This window comes from Microtus pennsylvanicus, chromosome 9 (genome assembly GCF_037038515.1).
Source record: "Microtus pennsylvanicus isolate mMicPen1 chromosome 9, mMicPen1.hap1, whole genome shotgun sequence".
Classification (NCBI taxonomy): Eukaryota; Metazoa; Chordata; class Mammalia; order Rodentia; family Cricetidae; genus Microtus; species Microtus pennsylvanicus.
This window is the reverse complement of record NC_134587.1, coordinates 76,299,781-76,316,200: the sequence shown is the minus strand read 5'-3', so window position 1 is coordinate 76,316,200 and position 16,420 is coordinate 76,299,781. Positions and strand designations below refer to the sequence as shown.

Here is a 16,420-nt window from a genome sequence, read left to right as displayed (position 1 = left end):
ACCTATTGCCCCAGACTCTGAACCTCAGACCCTGGACCTCCTCACACAGGAATTTCTTTCACATTCTTCTATGACAGCCCTCTCTGCTGTTTTCATGCCAACAGTGGCCTCTTCCAGTCCATCCATGTCCATTGGCTCTTCTGACTCCTAGTAAGCAGCCCCCACCTCAGGGCACGGCTTTCATCACCTCCACCGCAGGTGCTATGCAGACATGATTACTTGAGGTCCCAGGTCCTTCCTCCCCTTCCAAGTTCTAGCAGCAGGATGTGTTCCAATGATGAGTCCACAAAAGCAGAAACGGTTGAAAATGTATTTATTTTCAAATAAATGATCGTTTTCAAGCAATAAATAAAGACATGTTTGACTCTTCTAGAAAACAAAAATCCCCTAAACTATGTACATCCTACAGAAATACAGGCATATCAAATGTAGAAATGACGCCACTCAGAAAGATGGGGCTATTTACACAAGGTCCAAGTATTGCATTGTTATCTTTCTGAAGTCTAGTGGATGAGTCATGAGCAGGGAGGAAGGGCAGGGCCCTGGAAGGAGGGCTTCAAAACACATACTTTCTCCATCTTTCTTGATGGAGACAAAATTGAGGGAAATACATCAATACCCAGACACTACATTGAGCCCACTCACAGTGCTCCACAAATTGGTTCCCACGCAGGGGCTCCCTCAAAGAAACCACCTCATCCCTCAGCTGGCTGTGGACAGTGGACCACACTGACCTGGTACCAAAGTTGCCGTAGCTCCTGTCTCACCTCCGTGGGAATTCCACCACCCAGAAGCAGTGGAGTCTCCAAAACCTGGCTGAAACTAGGCACACGGAAAGCACCTACGAACACTAACATATCGGTATCAAGGTCCCATCCACACAAGTCCTGGCTTAGCTGGGCAAGGGTCACATGGATGAGGGGTTAACAGCTGCCCAGGCGACGGTGATGGACAACCACTATCAACTATTGTATCATTCCCACGGGCTTCATGTTCACGGCCCAGTCCCTTCCCCTTGGGATTAACCTTCAACCTCCCCCGACCTTCTTGCCACCTTCCCAAGGACTGAGTCACTTCTCGAGGCTTCCTCAGCCTTATGGAAAACCAAGCACAGGTCGCAGGGGGGAATGAAGCTGAGAGCTGAGAGCCACCTGCTCACCTATGCTTCAGACTCCCCCACAAACACCCACAGATGAGACAAGATTCCTGGGGAGAATTGGGAGTGTTCCTCATTCTCTGACAAATATTTAATAGCTTTTGTCCCATCACCAGGAATCAGTTCTTGGACAGGATGCTGTCTTTTGAAACTAACCATTTGGAATGTCCCTGGGATAGGGTCTTCATTAGAGCTATTCCAGGCCATCAAAGAGGCTTCTGGAGAGAGAACAACAGTTTTTTAAGGTTCCCCCCCCCCTTTTTTTTTTCAATCAAACCAATGTCCTATTTTCTAAGAGTTTTGGGTCTCATGCTGTTACCAAGTACAAAGAAAATGCCTTTATAAATAGCCCCTTGACATTGTCATAGAAGGCCTGAACTGGGAAGCTGGGGAGGGACATCTGGAGCTCCCTCTGCCTGTGTGGTTGGGATCCAGTCTGGGAACTAGGACACATTTGGCAAACACACTCATATAAAAAGTGAACGTAGTCTAAAGGCTGCCTATCCGCCCTACAGAAGCCCTTCCGTTCTCGGAGCCCAGGGCTTGCCTAGCTACAAAACTCTATCTAATCTAATTCTTCAGCGGCCAACGAAGCAGAGGGAAATGGAGGCCCATACAACTTGGGTCCGCTGTCCTAGAGGCTCAACTCCTTCGTGCCTTCAACCAAGCAGCAGAGGCAGGGAGGCAGGGTAGCCCTTCCTTCTTCTAAAAACACCAAGTGAGGACTCCAGACTCACCCAAAGGCAGAGTTTGACCCAGGCCACCAATACAAGTCATGCCAACACAGGTTCACAGTTCACGGAGGGAAATGGAAGGAACCCGGGCTATCTGGGATGGCGGATGAGAAAAGAGCATTCCACCATGATCGTGACACTGAGGCTTGAAGTTATTTATGTGTGATCGAGAATGTTCACAGAGATCCAGACTCAAAAAGCGGGGGAAGAGGGGTCCCAATGACAAACAGGGACGTGCTCTCATTCCTGACAAGCCTGCAGTGATCTCTAATTGGGCACTCCAAAAAACTGTTCCCCAGTACTACAGATGGAACATCTCCCCTCCCCAACCCCAAGCCTTCCCCGTAGAAAAGTCTTGTTTGGAAAGGCTCCTTACAGCCTTACAAACCTTAGCCCAGTCAGAACCCCAAAGGGCCAAGTCCCCACTTCACAAGAGCCGGCAGCCAGCCCCCTGTTCTCCCACTCCTCCATACTTTAAGGAGCCCCAAGTCATGGCAGACACATCTTTTTATTCAAAAGAGGGCTTTTGAAAGTATTCACTTGTCAAGGAGGGATTTAATAACAAGAATTTCTTGGCATACTTCAAGTAAATTCCTAAAAGTGACAACGCCAATTTATCCAAAGGGGGGGGCGGGTACATTGGACTTACAAAATGCTTCGGTTTTAGTTCATCTTTAGTGATCTGGCTTTGATGGGGGCCTTGCCAAAAGATTCGCTGTACGGAAATCTGAACTGCACCCAGTTTTCCCAGAGCACCTCTTAAAATATGGCATTTATCACAGACAATATCCAAGGCGAGTTGTAAGAAAACGCTCTAGCCACCACCAAGCGGGTCACTGGAGAAAGAAAGGCTTGCATGGCTGGGTCACTGTGCTCAGGAACCAGCTGTGAAAGTGACAACCACAGACCTTTCCTCTGCACTATGGCCCTGCCCGCTTCTAGGTTGGCATCGCAGGGGGGCGACCATGCTGACTGGCAGAAACCCAGACACCACTCACTGCCTCGCTGCTAGCACACCTATGTGTTTCCGTGCTCTCCTGTGTGACCGCAACAGAAATACATTCCCAATCCACATCAGCAGACTCCTGCTTAGACATCCTCAAATATTCACTAAGGAGAATGATTCAGTTGGCGACTAATTACAAGTGAATACTGCGGCCTAAAAGTTACTTAGAACAAAATTCCTATGAATACAATAGAAGAACAAGCACACAGCCAGGCACTTCCGGCAAACCTGCTTCCTCCTCTTTCTCTCCCCTCTTAATAAAATTTGGCTGAGCATGTTTGCCAGGAGCTCATTTGTAGGTTTCACTTCAAGCCTTACCACTTTAAGAAAAAAAAAAAAATGAGGTAAATTTCTACCTGCAAAGTAAAACCAACGCATACACCGGTCAGTCTTCCCTGGCCGCACACGCAGCCATTATTGCTCTTGGTTGGAGTGTTTTGTTTGCGTTTAAGATGTATTCAAAGTCGTTATTGCCATTCTAGCTGGCCCTGTGGTTAGCCAGGGAGAAATGGATGGGGACGGATCGTGATCACCTGGCCCCCACTGGTTAGTCCCTACTTGCTGCGCACACGTGGCTTGCACAACCCTGGCTGGGGGCCACCCCTGGCCTTGGCATTCAGAGACAAGCCCTAACAGCTGGGGGATGTGGTAATGGGGCTGTGTAAGTACGGCAGGCTACTGGGGGCCGAGTGCACACCCACGGACACAGGGAAGCTGAAGACGAACTGCGAGGTGGGGGTGGGAGTGGCCTTGCCTCTCTCCCGCAGGGGCCCCGAGGGGCTGGCAGCCTCGGCAGCACAGGTCGTGGTGAGCACCTGAGACTCGAACTGCAGCAGCTGCCCCATGAAGCTGAAGTTGGGTGAGATGATGCTTCGGCGTTGCTTGACGAACTCGAAAGCCTCCTCCAGCCGCACGCGCTTCTTCATCATCAGGTAGGCCAAGCAGATGGTGGCTGATCTGGAGATGCCCGCCTGGCAGTGAACCAGCACTCGCCCTCGGCAGTCCTTCACGGCATCTGGGGCAGAGAGTGTGACGTGGTTAGGGCCCTTGGCATCACCACCATTGCATGTGGCAGAAGCTAAGACGTGGGAGTGGGTTAGACAAGACACACTGGAGGATGGGCGCACTGTTCCTATTGGAAAGGACGGGGCGGGGGGGCCTGGAGAGATGGCTCAGTGGTTAAGAGCATTGCCTGCTCTTCCAAAGGTCCTGAGTTCAATACCCAGCAACCACATGGTGGCTCACAACCATCTGTAATGAGGTCTGGTGCCCTCTTCTGGCCTGCAGACATACACATGGACAGAATATTGTATACATAATAAATAAATAAATAAATAAATAGATAGATAGATAGATAGATAAATAGATAAATAAATAAATAAATAATTGCCGGGCGATGGTGGCACACGCCTTTAATCCCAGCACTCAGGAGGCAGAGGCAGGTGGATCTCTGGGAGTTCGAGGCCAGCCTGGTCTACAGAGCTAGTTCCAGGACAGGCTCCAAAGCCACAGAGAAACCCTGTCTCGAAAAATCAAAAAAAAAAAAAAAAAAAGGTAAGGACGGACCTGCTAGACTGAGGATCCGTTCTGGAGTACTTTCTAGACTTAACAACACAGGTATTTTTGAGGCAGACGCCCAGGGAAATCACACGGCAGAGGCCGTTAGATCGAAGAGAACAGGGACTCAAATCTCCGTTTGTCTTCCTCTCCAGACAGAAGTCTTACTTTGGACACATGTGGAGCCATGCAAGGTGACTGGCTCCTCGGCCAGGCATGGGCAATGGCTTCCAACTCCCACCACACACAAGTCCCCTTGGATGGGCTTTCTGGTGAAGGGCAGTATTTTGGGTGGAATCTCCCACAGGCTAGTGTATTGAGAGCGCTAATAATTGAGCTGTTCGGGAAGGCCATGAAACCTCCTGAGGGGCCGTGCTGAAGAAATGGGTTAACTAGGGGCTAACTGGGGTCTGACACCCGGCCCCGACTTCCCGTGCCCTCTCTGCTTCCTGACTCAGCAGGTTAACGGTGACAACAGCTCCATACTCCTGGCACCAGGTTGTCCCCACTATAAGGGACTAATCCTTCTTAAACCGGAAGCTAGAGTCAGTCCCTCCCTTAAGTTGCTTTGCATCTAATATTTGGTGATAGCAATTACAGCCACACAAGGGGAGTGCCCTAGCCTGTGCAGTACCTGAAATCCCTACCCACTGCTCCCTGGGTACCTGCTCCACTACCCCGAGGGAAGGCAGCCTACCAATATACTCGATGGCTTCCATGAACCAGGAGCTGATGTCCGCCTTGTGGTTGTCTTCCACCGGGATACACTTGTACTGGTAGTGTCCTTCGAAGTGGTTGGGGCAGTCCGAGGAGACATTGAGCAGAGCCGTGATCCCCAGGGCGTCAAGCATGTCTCTGCGAGCAGCATGGTAGGCACTGCCGAGGTAGAGGAAAGGAAGGATCTCCACAGGGCCCCCCTGCACCAGAAAGAAACAGAAAGACCTCAGTGGAACAGGCGCCCGGCAACCCAGACTAAGGCTGGAGGTACCGGAGCTCCTGAGACAGCAGGACAGCCCACCAACGATACAGCGCACTCGGCCACACTGGGAGTTTACTGTTAATGCATCACAGAGCTGTGTGTCATGCGGTTGAAGTATCTGTTTGGTCTGCTGTGTCTACAACGAACACACCAGGGAGGAGATGTCTCCGACAAGAGGGAAGGTCACAACAGGCGTGATATCCTAAAACACATGCTAAGATTTGGGAGCAGAAATGGTGGCATGTAACTCCATCCCCAGTCCATCCGACTGGAAGGGTGGTTGGGTGGGTGGGCATGGGCTGGAAGATCAAGCTGACTGTCTTAGGGGCGTGGCTGGCACTCCAAGCCCACTAGTACTTTATAACTTGCTGGTATATGAAGGAGAGCCTGGCTGTCATGGGAGCCCAACGATTATTCCACGGCCTCATCCTTTCCAGAAGAATAGAAAGTCTCAAGATCCCTATAAGATGGGCCCAAGCAGCCCTGCCTCCAATTCCAGTACCAGGGGGCTGAGATAGAAATAACAAGTTCAAAGGCAGCCTGGGCTACAAAGAAAAACAAAATAGAGGCTAAGCCAGAGGTATCTTCTCTCCCCCCCCCCCCCCCCCCCCGCTTACCTGAGGATCATAAAAGAGAGGGAAGAAATAATTCAATACACCTGACCTAAAATTCCACCATGATACTGGGGGGTTCACCATCCTGTCTTTGAAGTAAGGAGTTGTGTTTGAAACCTAAAATTCAGAACTCTCAAAGTTCCTTCACGTTCCCCTGCACTGCCTGACTTAACTCTGCCCAGGGTACTACTACACCTACCTGGTCGTGCAGTGGGGTCCCACAGGAGCTGCAGCCCAGGTCCAAGGACTCGGTGGCACTGGGGGGCACAGGTGGTGGGATGGCTGCCAGGGTCTTGGTTTTAGAGCAGAATTCTGGGTACTCAGAAGAAAACCTCTCGTAGCCACCTGTGAAGGAGAAGAGTGGTTCGGGTTAGTGGAGCCACAGAGCCAGGGGTAAGGGGGGGGACAAAAAGAAGGAGAGCTGTTGGTTCGGTGTGGGCCACTAGGTGGCGCTGTGGGTCTAGCGATAAAGGCTGCCGAGCATTTCCCAGAGAGGTTTGGTCAGAGGGCCTTATGGAGGAAGGGAAGGATGCTGAGGACTTCAATTTATGGCCACGTCTTTATTTTCGGATAAAAATGCAAAGAAGATGTACAACAATATGCCAGAGGGACTTTCTAGAGTGCCAGGTGCCATGAGGGACCCATGGGCACTTAGGCAGCCAGCCAGTGGTGCCGTGACCTGGTGAGGATTCCCATCTGGGATTCCCAAGCGGCACTCTTTCAGATAGTGGAAAGGATGGGGGAGGGGGAAGACGACTTAGAATACCCCACCAGGAGCCCTTCTGAATCTGAGTTAAAGCAGATACCAACTGCACTGTCTCTGGCAACAGGGCCACAAACGAGAGGAAACCGTCTTCCTTCATACAAACCTCTTCTGCGGCACAGGTTAGGGGCAAGAAAAGATTTCCTGACCTGAGTATGGATGAGCCCAGTCAAGTTTATCGGCCACCTCTTGTGAAGGAGGGGTTTTGTAACAAAGAGAAAGCTTATCTGGGACCACTGGGTGCTGTCCCACAAGAGCCTGAGGGAAGGCACAGGGGGAAAGAGGACAGGTCTCATTTTACGGTGACCTCCAAGACCAGAAACTATACCACTTCAACGTAGCCTATAGGTCAGAATCAACCATTCAAGGACAGACCCACACAACGGACCGAAATGGACTGCGGTTGGCTAGCTCCTACCCAGTCCCTGCTAGAAGGCACCTCTGTGGGCATTATTTCCTCCAGCTGTTGACAGCAGCTACCAGGGGGATGACATGTGACCAGTCAAGTGCCTGGCTCCGAAATTCCAACCCTAGAAAACTGCTTCCTGCAGCCACATCACATGGGTTTTTCAGAAGCAGGGCACCCATCCCCACCCACCCTTCTGACCGGCGGCTTTGCTTGCCCTCTGCTCACTCCCTCCGGATATAGAAGGATATCTCTGTGGTCAGAGTTCTTCCTGCTGAGTCACCGTTGCCAGCCTCCAGAGGGGGGAGCCGGCAGACCTGGCCTGCCAGCTATGTATGTATTTGTGGCCTCAGTGGCCACAACGCCCTCCCCCTCCCATCCGAAACCCTTGTTCTTAATTAAAGCCACCCCAAAGGGTAGAGATGAGAGGCTGAGGGATGAAGGAACAATAAAGGTCTGTCACCAAAGGCCCTTGGTCTCAGCCAAGAAACTTCGGTCTATGGCCCCCAGAACACCTCCATCAGGAAAGGCCACTGTCCCTCAGTGTACTTCTGTGAGACTTCACATTTTTAACTATCTCTTTGTCTATTAACATTCATTTAAGCAATCAGAATACTTTCTTTTTTTTTTTTTAAAATATTTATTTATTATGTGTAAAATATTCTGTCTGTGTATATGTCTGCAGGTCAGAAGAGGGCACCAGACCTCATTACGGATGGTTGTGAGCCACCATGTGGTTGCTGGGAATTGAACTCAGGACCTTTGGAAGGGCAGGCAATGCTCTTAACCACTGAGCCATCTCTCCAGCCCCCTCAGAATACTTTCTTAAAGACTGAAGTTATTAGTGGTTCTTGGCAAAAAGCTTCCCACCCAGGAAACAAGCTCGCCCCTAAAAATAAAGGGTGGGGCTGACCACTGGACCCCAGATTCCAAGGCACAATAGCAGGACCCTCCAGACAGTCTCAAAACTCCTGAGGAAATATCCCCGCCCTCCCCATCAAAGGGGGAAACAGGGTTGCGCCAGCCTGAAGATCCAGAAAGGACATGGGCTCTGCAGACAGGTCACACCTCGGCCTTCTGCGTCATCCGCTGTGGCCGTGCGTTCTACTAATGCCACCGGCCACCCTCTAACCTCTCGGGGCCTCCAGCTCCGAGTCAGTAAGAAGAGATTAATCTCCCCTGGCACGAAGTTCCTGGCAGACTGATGTGCCTGCCTGGCAGAGGCACCTTGGGAGAGAGGAGCTGCTGGCTTTGGGGAGCTGTGGCTGTTTGAGGGCTGTAAAGGCAAGTACAGAGTCGTCGCTTACAAGGAAGAAGAAACCATTAAGTCCCTGCCTCCCATGGCCAAGCCTCTGTTGAGGCTTTTGGATGGTACCTGGATTACTAGAAACGAGATACCCCAAACAGGGGGTCCGCCGGATATGCCAAGCGGCCCTGTGGCAAGCATGAGGAGGCCAGGGTTAAACAGAACAGACAAGGAAGCCCCACCCCCACCCCGGGGACTCATGGGAAGGTTAAGGGGAGGGGCCAGCCTTGATGCCAGAATGACCATCAGGACAAGTGTTCTATTTACACTGGCCTTTCCCTTGGGAACTCTGCTGGCTTCCCCAGGTGGGCGAATCAGCCTTCTCCTGCCCATACAAGAGATCAGAAAGAGTTCTGCTGGCGCCTCCTCAGCTCCTGACCAGACCCAGGCGGTCCCAGCGTGCATGGTCGTAACCTGAGTAGCAGAAATGTGTTGAGTTTTTTAGGGTGTGACAGTTTAGGGACTGTCCACTGGAGTGCAGGTAACCCTCTTCCTGATCGCGATGTAAACGTAATGGCCCTGGCTTTATTGAGACAGGGCCCCACTCTGTAGTCCAGGCTGGCCTCGAACTCATGGCCGTCTTCCTGCCTCAGACTTCCCGCTCCCCAAGTGCTGGGGTTACAGGTATGAGCCACCACCCCGGAGCAGTGTTATTTCTTAAGGTGTGTAGGGGAAACTGCCTGAAAATATCTTCCCATCAGGCCCTCCTAGCAAACCCCATCTTCATGCCAGTACCACACGGCCGCAGCCTTTTGTTAACAGTTTTATCCAAAACTTAATCCACTGTACACAAAAGGGTCAGGCTTTCCCTGCACCTTCTGCACAGGTCCAAGAGAAGTGGAAGCCAACCGTGATGGCATATACCTAGTCAGTCCGGCCATCTCCGAAGCACTGGGCATCTTCTGAATAGAATTTCCTAACATGCCAATGAATTTCAACTTGTTTTTCCTAAGTCCTGCTGAATGTAATTAACCTAGCAGATTTCTGAAAGGTGTTTAAGCATATACTTCCTAAGACTGGGGTAAGGTTCGGTGGCAGAATGCTTGCTAAGCACATATAAAACAGCAGGTTGGTTCCTAGCACTAAGGGGGAGTCAACAAATAGAGAACTTACTTCCCCTGCTTATTATCTTTCAGCCTGTAAGACAGGAATGGAACATTAGGCATAGCCTTCACAGGGCTTGCTTGAGTAGCAACTACATCCCCAGTTAGCTCCAAGGCTCTCATTCTTTTACACGCAGAGCAAAGCATTTCAAAGCATAAATCATGAACACGGGGCCTCCTGGCCATAAATTCTCCACTCTAGCTGGCTGCTGGGCCCAGCAGGACTGGAGCTAACACATGGGAAAACGCTTTGTAAGGTTGGTGCTGGTAATGCCACCATAACAGGGTTCCCAGAGGGGAGTGGCTGTGGTGGCAGCTACTGCCGTGGACCTTAATGAGGCTGCCACTTTCTCCTATGGTCCTGAGCCACCATCTTGCTCTGGCCCAGAATGGAAGTCTAGGTTGTCTCAAGGTCATATGCCTTTGGGGACCTCACCTTAACCGAGCAGTCTTCAGACCCAAGTGGGCTTCTGACTTTGTGGTTCCTTCCCAGGCCAGCTGGCTGAACCCCCTAAGGCCTCCCTAGCTCTCTCCTGCAGTCTCTGTCCTCCCACGCTATCGGCTACGTCCAGCAGACCTGTTACAGGGTGACTTGTCTTTCAGCCATGTTCCTTCTGCCAGGAACTGTCTCTCTCAGTAAGAAAAACGGCCGTCCAGTTCTACAGGTTCTGAGCATCTAAGGGAATTTCTTGGCTCCTAAACAACCACCTTTTCCTACTAGGTAAGAAGCTCTGAAGAAGATCTTGAGGATCAAGGACAAACTCCACTGGACCCCTCTGGCATCTTTAGTCAGTTACCTTTGTTGGCTCTAAACACCTAGAAGCCATTCATTGTAATGGTGTAGCCAATGCCATCAAGGCTTGGAATTCTTGCTTGAGACTTACCAATTTTATAATCCTAACACTCCCAAACTTTTCCTCTCTGGGACACAGTGTTACAGAAAAAAAAAAAGCCAGTCATTCTCCCTGTGGGTAGGCAGGAAATGTGGGCAACCCCTTGAGCTAAGCTCGGAGAAGGCACTGGGAAAGCTGGAGATAAGAACAGAGAAAGAGAGACAAGCAGGCACCAGCAGAGGTCCTGGTCCCTTTCTTCCCTGACACAAGTCAGGGTCAGGTCAAAGGCCTGGGGCAGGTGAGTTTTAACCAGGCGGGAAAGGTGGAGGTCTAGATGACTATCCCAGCTGCTCAAAACAGCCCCCTGGATGATGCTGCAAGGCGGTTTGAATGAGAACTGAAGTCAGGAGATAAATCCTAGATGGCAGGGGAGATGAAACTGATCAAAGCAGGCCGTGTGTGTGTGTGTGTGTGTGTGTGTGTGTGTGTGTGTGTGTGTGTGTGTGTGTGTGTGTGTGGAGCAGGCTGGTCAAGAAGTTTGTAATCCAGCTGCCTCAGCCCCCAGGTTACTGAGATCATAGGCATGTATCCGCCACACCAGGCTGAAATCAGTGTGTGTGTGTGTGTGTGTGTGTGTGTGTGACAGATTAATGTGTAACACTGGGAGTGCTGGCAGAAAAGAATTATTACTACTATTAGGCTAAGAAATTTCTCCTGTTTTTTAAAAGTCAGGCTTTTCTAAAACTCACAAAGCCAAACATTTATTATGGAGGGCAAGAATCTGAGAGATGTATACTAAGGATTAAAAATCTGAAAAACTTAAAAATTTTAGAAACTGTCCCTAAAATGCCTTATAAGATTTTATGTCAAAAGTATCTTCCATGACTTTTACTAGCAAAAAAGAAAATACTAAGATCTTAGTTAACTGCTTTTAACAAAACGTGATCAATAGCAGCAAATACACAGGACTAAAATACTTCAGCAAAGTTTAATTCCTGCTTTTCAACCCTTGTGAAAATCCAGTTAACTACCCACAACGTGTAACAAATTATCCTTTTAAGTGACCAAAAAAAAAAGGAAAACTGAGATTTCTTTTAAAGGCAACTAACGGGGGTGGGGGTGGGTGGAAGATGACAAACTGATCGATTGCTTAGGCCAGGAAAGACGGCATTTCTGAGACCGTTGTTCTGTCTCCTCATCCCAGGGATGGCAGGGGCACCCACCGTCTCCTTCCCTCTTGTGCACTGTCTGCCCCGTTGCTCCGCCAGCAGCAGGAGGCCCTGATTCCCCAGCTGAGCCAAATTATCCCTTTAATAACTAAGAACAAACCTATCAGGCCTCTGGGCCAGGATGATTCTCTCCCACCAAGCCCCATCTTCCAGGCTGGCCCCCCTCCCCGGGGGAGGTGGGGGGAGGGGCATGGGGGAGTGTTAGTGCCCATGACTTCTCCTTCCTACAGCAGACATTTTCTTGCTGCCCTCTCTGCCGAGGCTGGCATTAAAGAGGAGGGAGGAGGCTGTGGCTCAGTATGTACGTTCACATAAACTATGGCGGGCAGATGGACGCTCTGCTACCTCTACAAAGCAAGGGGCAACCAACATCCACCTCCACCCCGGCCCTCACTTTAGCCTCTTGCTCCCAAAGTCAGTACGCTGAACTTCTGGCTAGGGCTGGTGGTGAAGCTGAGATAGCAGCTGTTCCTAAACAGATGAAAACAAAGCAGTCCAGGCCTCAGAGGACTGGGAAGTAGCCTTTTGGCTTTGGAGGGGCAAGGGGAGAGCCTCCCTGCCCAATACGGACAAACGACCAAGGAAAGGAGCTGGAAAGGCAGAGTTCAGCCAAGCCCGGCTTAAAGGAAATAGCTTTCTGAGGACCAGGCATCTGACCTTTCATTAGGGAGGGACTGTCATTTTGCCCAGAGGCCACCTGTCCTACCGGGTCTTACGTCAATACTTGTCCTAAAGCGTTTCTCAGAACTGGCCTGGCCTCCCGGTCTCCGGATCCGAAAGAGGACCGGCCGAATGCCGCGAGCCACGAGATTTAACCTTAAAAATACGCTTCCTTTTCTAGGCGCCAGGTCCCAGAGCCTGCGGCCCGGAAGGAAGCCTTAAGGGCTCCCAACTAAGGCCCACAGCTGCCGCTCAGGGGCGGTCCCCTCCGGATTTCTTCCAGGAAGAAAAACAAGACAATCTCAGACTCCACGTGGGGCTTAAATGCTCCCGAAGCTAAGAGTCGGAAAGCATAGCCCCGGCTCCCCCAGGGGACTTTCACCAAGACAGTTTCATCTTTCCCACCCCCAATACCGATTCGGGGAGAGCCGGCAGGCTTAAGCAATAGCACAGACGCGCAGCCTGGGGTCCAAACAGGACCCCGCCGAGGGGAGGACACTGGACCTGCGCCTGACCCGGGCCTCCGGGTACCGCGTGGGGCTCGGCTTTGACCGCTAGGCGGTCGCTAGATCCGGGATGAGTCTTCCTGGCAGTCGCTCCTAAAAATGCTTTAGGGAGAAGGCGGAGAGAGACTAGGACTCCCCTGGAGAAGCAAAAGGCGGCCCTCGCGAAAAAAGAAAGAAAAGTCAGCAAAATCGCCTTAGCAGTTCAGCCTCGGGTCAACAGCAGCGTTTCCCCGGCAGCTGACGGGTCAAATGGTCAGGAAACAACTGCAAGGAACAAAGCCCCCCGCTGTTCCGCAAGGCCAGCCCCGCTCGCCCGCACACAGCCGCTTCCCGGTGCTTTTCCTAAGGGGCCGGAGAAAAGGTTTCTCCCGAGACTCCCTTCTAGTGACGAACAAGGCTCCGAGAGAAAAAGTGTACTAGAGGGGAACTTCGACAGGGAAAGAGGCGGCTCTTGGAAGGCGGGGAATCCGAAATACCTCCCGGGTTCAAAATTAAGACTCGACCCGCGCGAAAGAATGCGCGGAATGCGGCGGCCGGAGATAGGGGCGCAGCGCGGCAGGGGGCGCCCGACCCCCGCTCTCGCCGCCCGTTCCGCAGCCGGAGGCCCGCACAGCCGCGGGGTTGGCAGGTGCTGCGAGCCAACGGTCCCTTTCTCCAGGGACTGGGACAATGTGCGACCTTTTGGGGGAAGTCTGACTTATAAATGACAAGCCACCTTCTCTCCGGCCGCCTATTTAGGCCAGGGTTCGCTTCTACCAGGCACGCGCCGCTAGCAGAGAGTGGAGACCGGTGTGGAACAAAAGGTGGTGATTCTCCGCTGCCTGGATTAGCAGGAGGCGGCGCGGTCCTGTCCCGCGTCCTCCCTAAACAGCACACTCCAGCCTCCCCGCTCCGGGAGCCTAAGTCTAGCCCAGGGCAGGAGAAGCTGACTGCCTTCCAGAAAAGCTCTGAGTTGGGGCACCAGAAGACAAGATAAGAACGCTTCCCAGATCTGCAACCCAATTCTCCTTCCTGTATTTACCAAAGGCGGGACTGTGTACGAACTCTAGAGGCAGATCCCACCTCGGCGTCCGCCTTCCTTCACCTCTCTCTAGGGTTCTCGGGGCCACACCGAACCAACAGGCCTCTCTGGTCCCTGTAAGGACTTAGGAGCGCGTTCTCAACACTCGAAACCGGGCTGCGCAGAGGAATCGCTGCCAGCTTCCAGGTCAGAACCGTTCTTGTCAATAAACACGGAAACTCTAGGAAGCATGCAGATTGCAGGTGACTGGAGACACACGCCAGCACGCCCCCCATCCCAGACTTGGGTTCAAAAACATGGCAAAACCGTGCACACTGACCCGCACGGGGACTCCCGCAGCCCGAAGTCACTCAGGCACTTATTCCCGTGCCCGGCAGGGCGCAGGCCGCCAAGTCCCTTACATCTACCTACCTACCCCTCAGCTCCCTCACGGGCGCCCTCGTTTACCTTTAAGCAGACAGATATCTGTGCGCTCGGCGTTACGGCGCAGCGCCTGCACGACCAGCGACACGGTGCTGTCCTCGCGAAGGCTCTCGGCGCGCGGGCTGCGCTCGTCGTAGACGATGACCGCTGAGTAGAGGCCGGAGCGCAGGCGGGCGCGCACTTCTTCCTCCGCGGGCAGAATCTGCTCCAAGCTCACGGAACCCTTGGCCCTCCGCCTCACGATGGTGTTGCAGCGCACGTTAACCGAACCTCGGATGTAGCCCGCGCTGTGAGCCAGAAACGGTCTGCAGTCTAGCAGCAGGCACTTGCCGCTGCTCAGCAGCCCCAGGGCTCCGTGGCTGCTGCTGCCGCCCGCGCCGCCACCGTTCTCATCTCGGTTCATCAGCCTTTTGAGCACGCTGCAGTCCATCTCCCGCAGTTCCTCCACCGTCACCATGTCGCCGGGAACCGCAGCAGCTGGGGAGCTGGAGAAGACAAGGGCACCCAGGCCAACTACAGGAAGGCGCAGGCGAGGGCTAAGAGGGCGCCTGTCGAAGTGGCCGCAAACTTGGCCCCAGCCTCTTCTTCTCCCCACAACCCTTCCTCCTCCCGCAGCCTCGACGTTACATAGCAGTCCGAGCCTTCTCGGACTTCAGAAGCAGGCAGGCGCGCGGCCCTCGGGGGGGAAAGTGACCGAGGAGGGGAGTGTGTTTACGAGAAAGGGCTCCCCTCGGTTTGCTGCTTCTAGTGTGTTTTGCTAGCTGGGCTGCTCCTGCCGCCACCAGCTCGGGCGCCGCTGTTCCACGCAACACCCCGCTGGAGCTGCGCGCACTACCCCAGCCAGAGTTTCCTCCTCGGCTTAGAGATTTATTAATGCTCGCCCGCTCTCCAGGGGGAGGGAAGAGTCATTACTACCTCGCAGGCCCCGCCCCCGCGCGCGAGCGCCCCGCCCCGCCCCACCCCCACCCCAGCTCGTGAATGGAGCGCCGGCCCCCTCGCACCCAGTCACGGGACCTCGACGTCACAAAGAGAGGAGTAAACAGGGCGCTCGGTGCTCACTGCCAGGCCCATTCATAAAACTAAGACCTAGAGGAAAAAGGAGGCAGCCTCCGACCCGCCCGCGAGCCGGCAGCTCCCGGACTTTGTGAATGGAGCCGCGGCGCGTCTCTGTGTCCTTTCCTTAGCCCCGGAGCTCGGCGTCCGCGCAAAGACGGTAGCGGGTGGCGACGCCGGTCTAACCGAGGCCTGGGCTCTCGCCTCCCCCCTCCTCTGCCCCGGAGTCTTCTAGGTCTCCCCCTCCTGCAGCTCAGTGGACCCGAGCGCTGAGCGGCTGTCACCCCGCAGAGCTTGGGGACCTCCTCTCGCCGGACTTTGTTCTTGGAGTCCTGCCGGTTGCGTTTCGTTTTGTTTTTAATGCGATTGATTTCCCAGACGTTGGTTTTTAGATTAGCGTGATCGATTTCCAGCCTGACCCATTATATCAGCTTTATAGCTTCCCGTGGAACGTGGGCAAACCTCAATTTAGAAGATGAAAGGGTCGGCCCTCGCGCCAAAGACCAGTAACAGAAGTGTAGAATTTGTTACTTTACAACCCAGAGGGGGCTGTTAATTAGCCGAATGGTGTGCCTATGCCGGGAGAGCTGGGCTGCACTCCGGCCCAATCTTCCTATAACGTGTTTATTTAACCATGGTTTGGGGAGGGGAGAATACCCCGACGTTTTCCGTTTCGGGGGAAGTCCTCTCCGCCCTCTTGGTCACACGCGAACTGTCCTCTCAGGAAATGACTATTAGGGTCCACATTTGGTGCTAAGGGAGATGCTGAAAAGTGTCCATACGAAGACTGACCTTTTTATCAGCTCGGAGAAGATTCGAGTTTCTACACCCCTCTTTCCAGATCACCTAGTATCCTCACCCAGGTTTTACTTTGCCAGAGGCATTTAATTTCCCAAGGGCTTGCTTTTGGCAAGAGGGGAGGTTGTGCGCGCACGCGGTGGGGACCTCACAGAAGCCAAAAATTATTCTGCCGAGATCTTGCCAAGTCTTGTTAGCAAGAATTAATCACCGAACGAGGGAATTACGGGATTCGCTCGCGGCCTTGGTGGCGGCGAGGTCGAGTGTTCCATT

General features: G+C 52.8%; 1 protein-coding gene across 1 annotated transcript; it reads right to left on the bottom strand.

Moving 5' to 3' along the window:
* Nucleotides 1-296: 296 nt before the first annotated feature.
* On the bottom strand, nt 297-15,171 carry Dusp4 (dual specificity phosphatase 4). The gene is made up of 4 exons (XM_075986508.1): nt 14,321-15,171; nt 6,246-6,391; nt 5,151-5,370; nt 297-3,911 (listed from the first exon to the last, which is right to left on the bottom strand). The coding sequence occupies exons 1-4, from the start codon at nt 14,751-14,753 to the stop codon at nt 3,526-3,528; spliced, it is 1,185 nt and encodes a 394-aa protein (XP_075842623.1). The 5' UTR covers nt 14,754-15,171; the 3' UTR covers nt 297-3,525.
* Nucleotides 15,172-16,420: the final 1,249 nt, after the last annotated feature.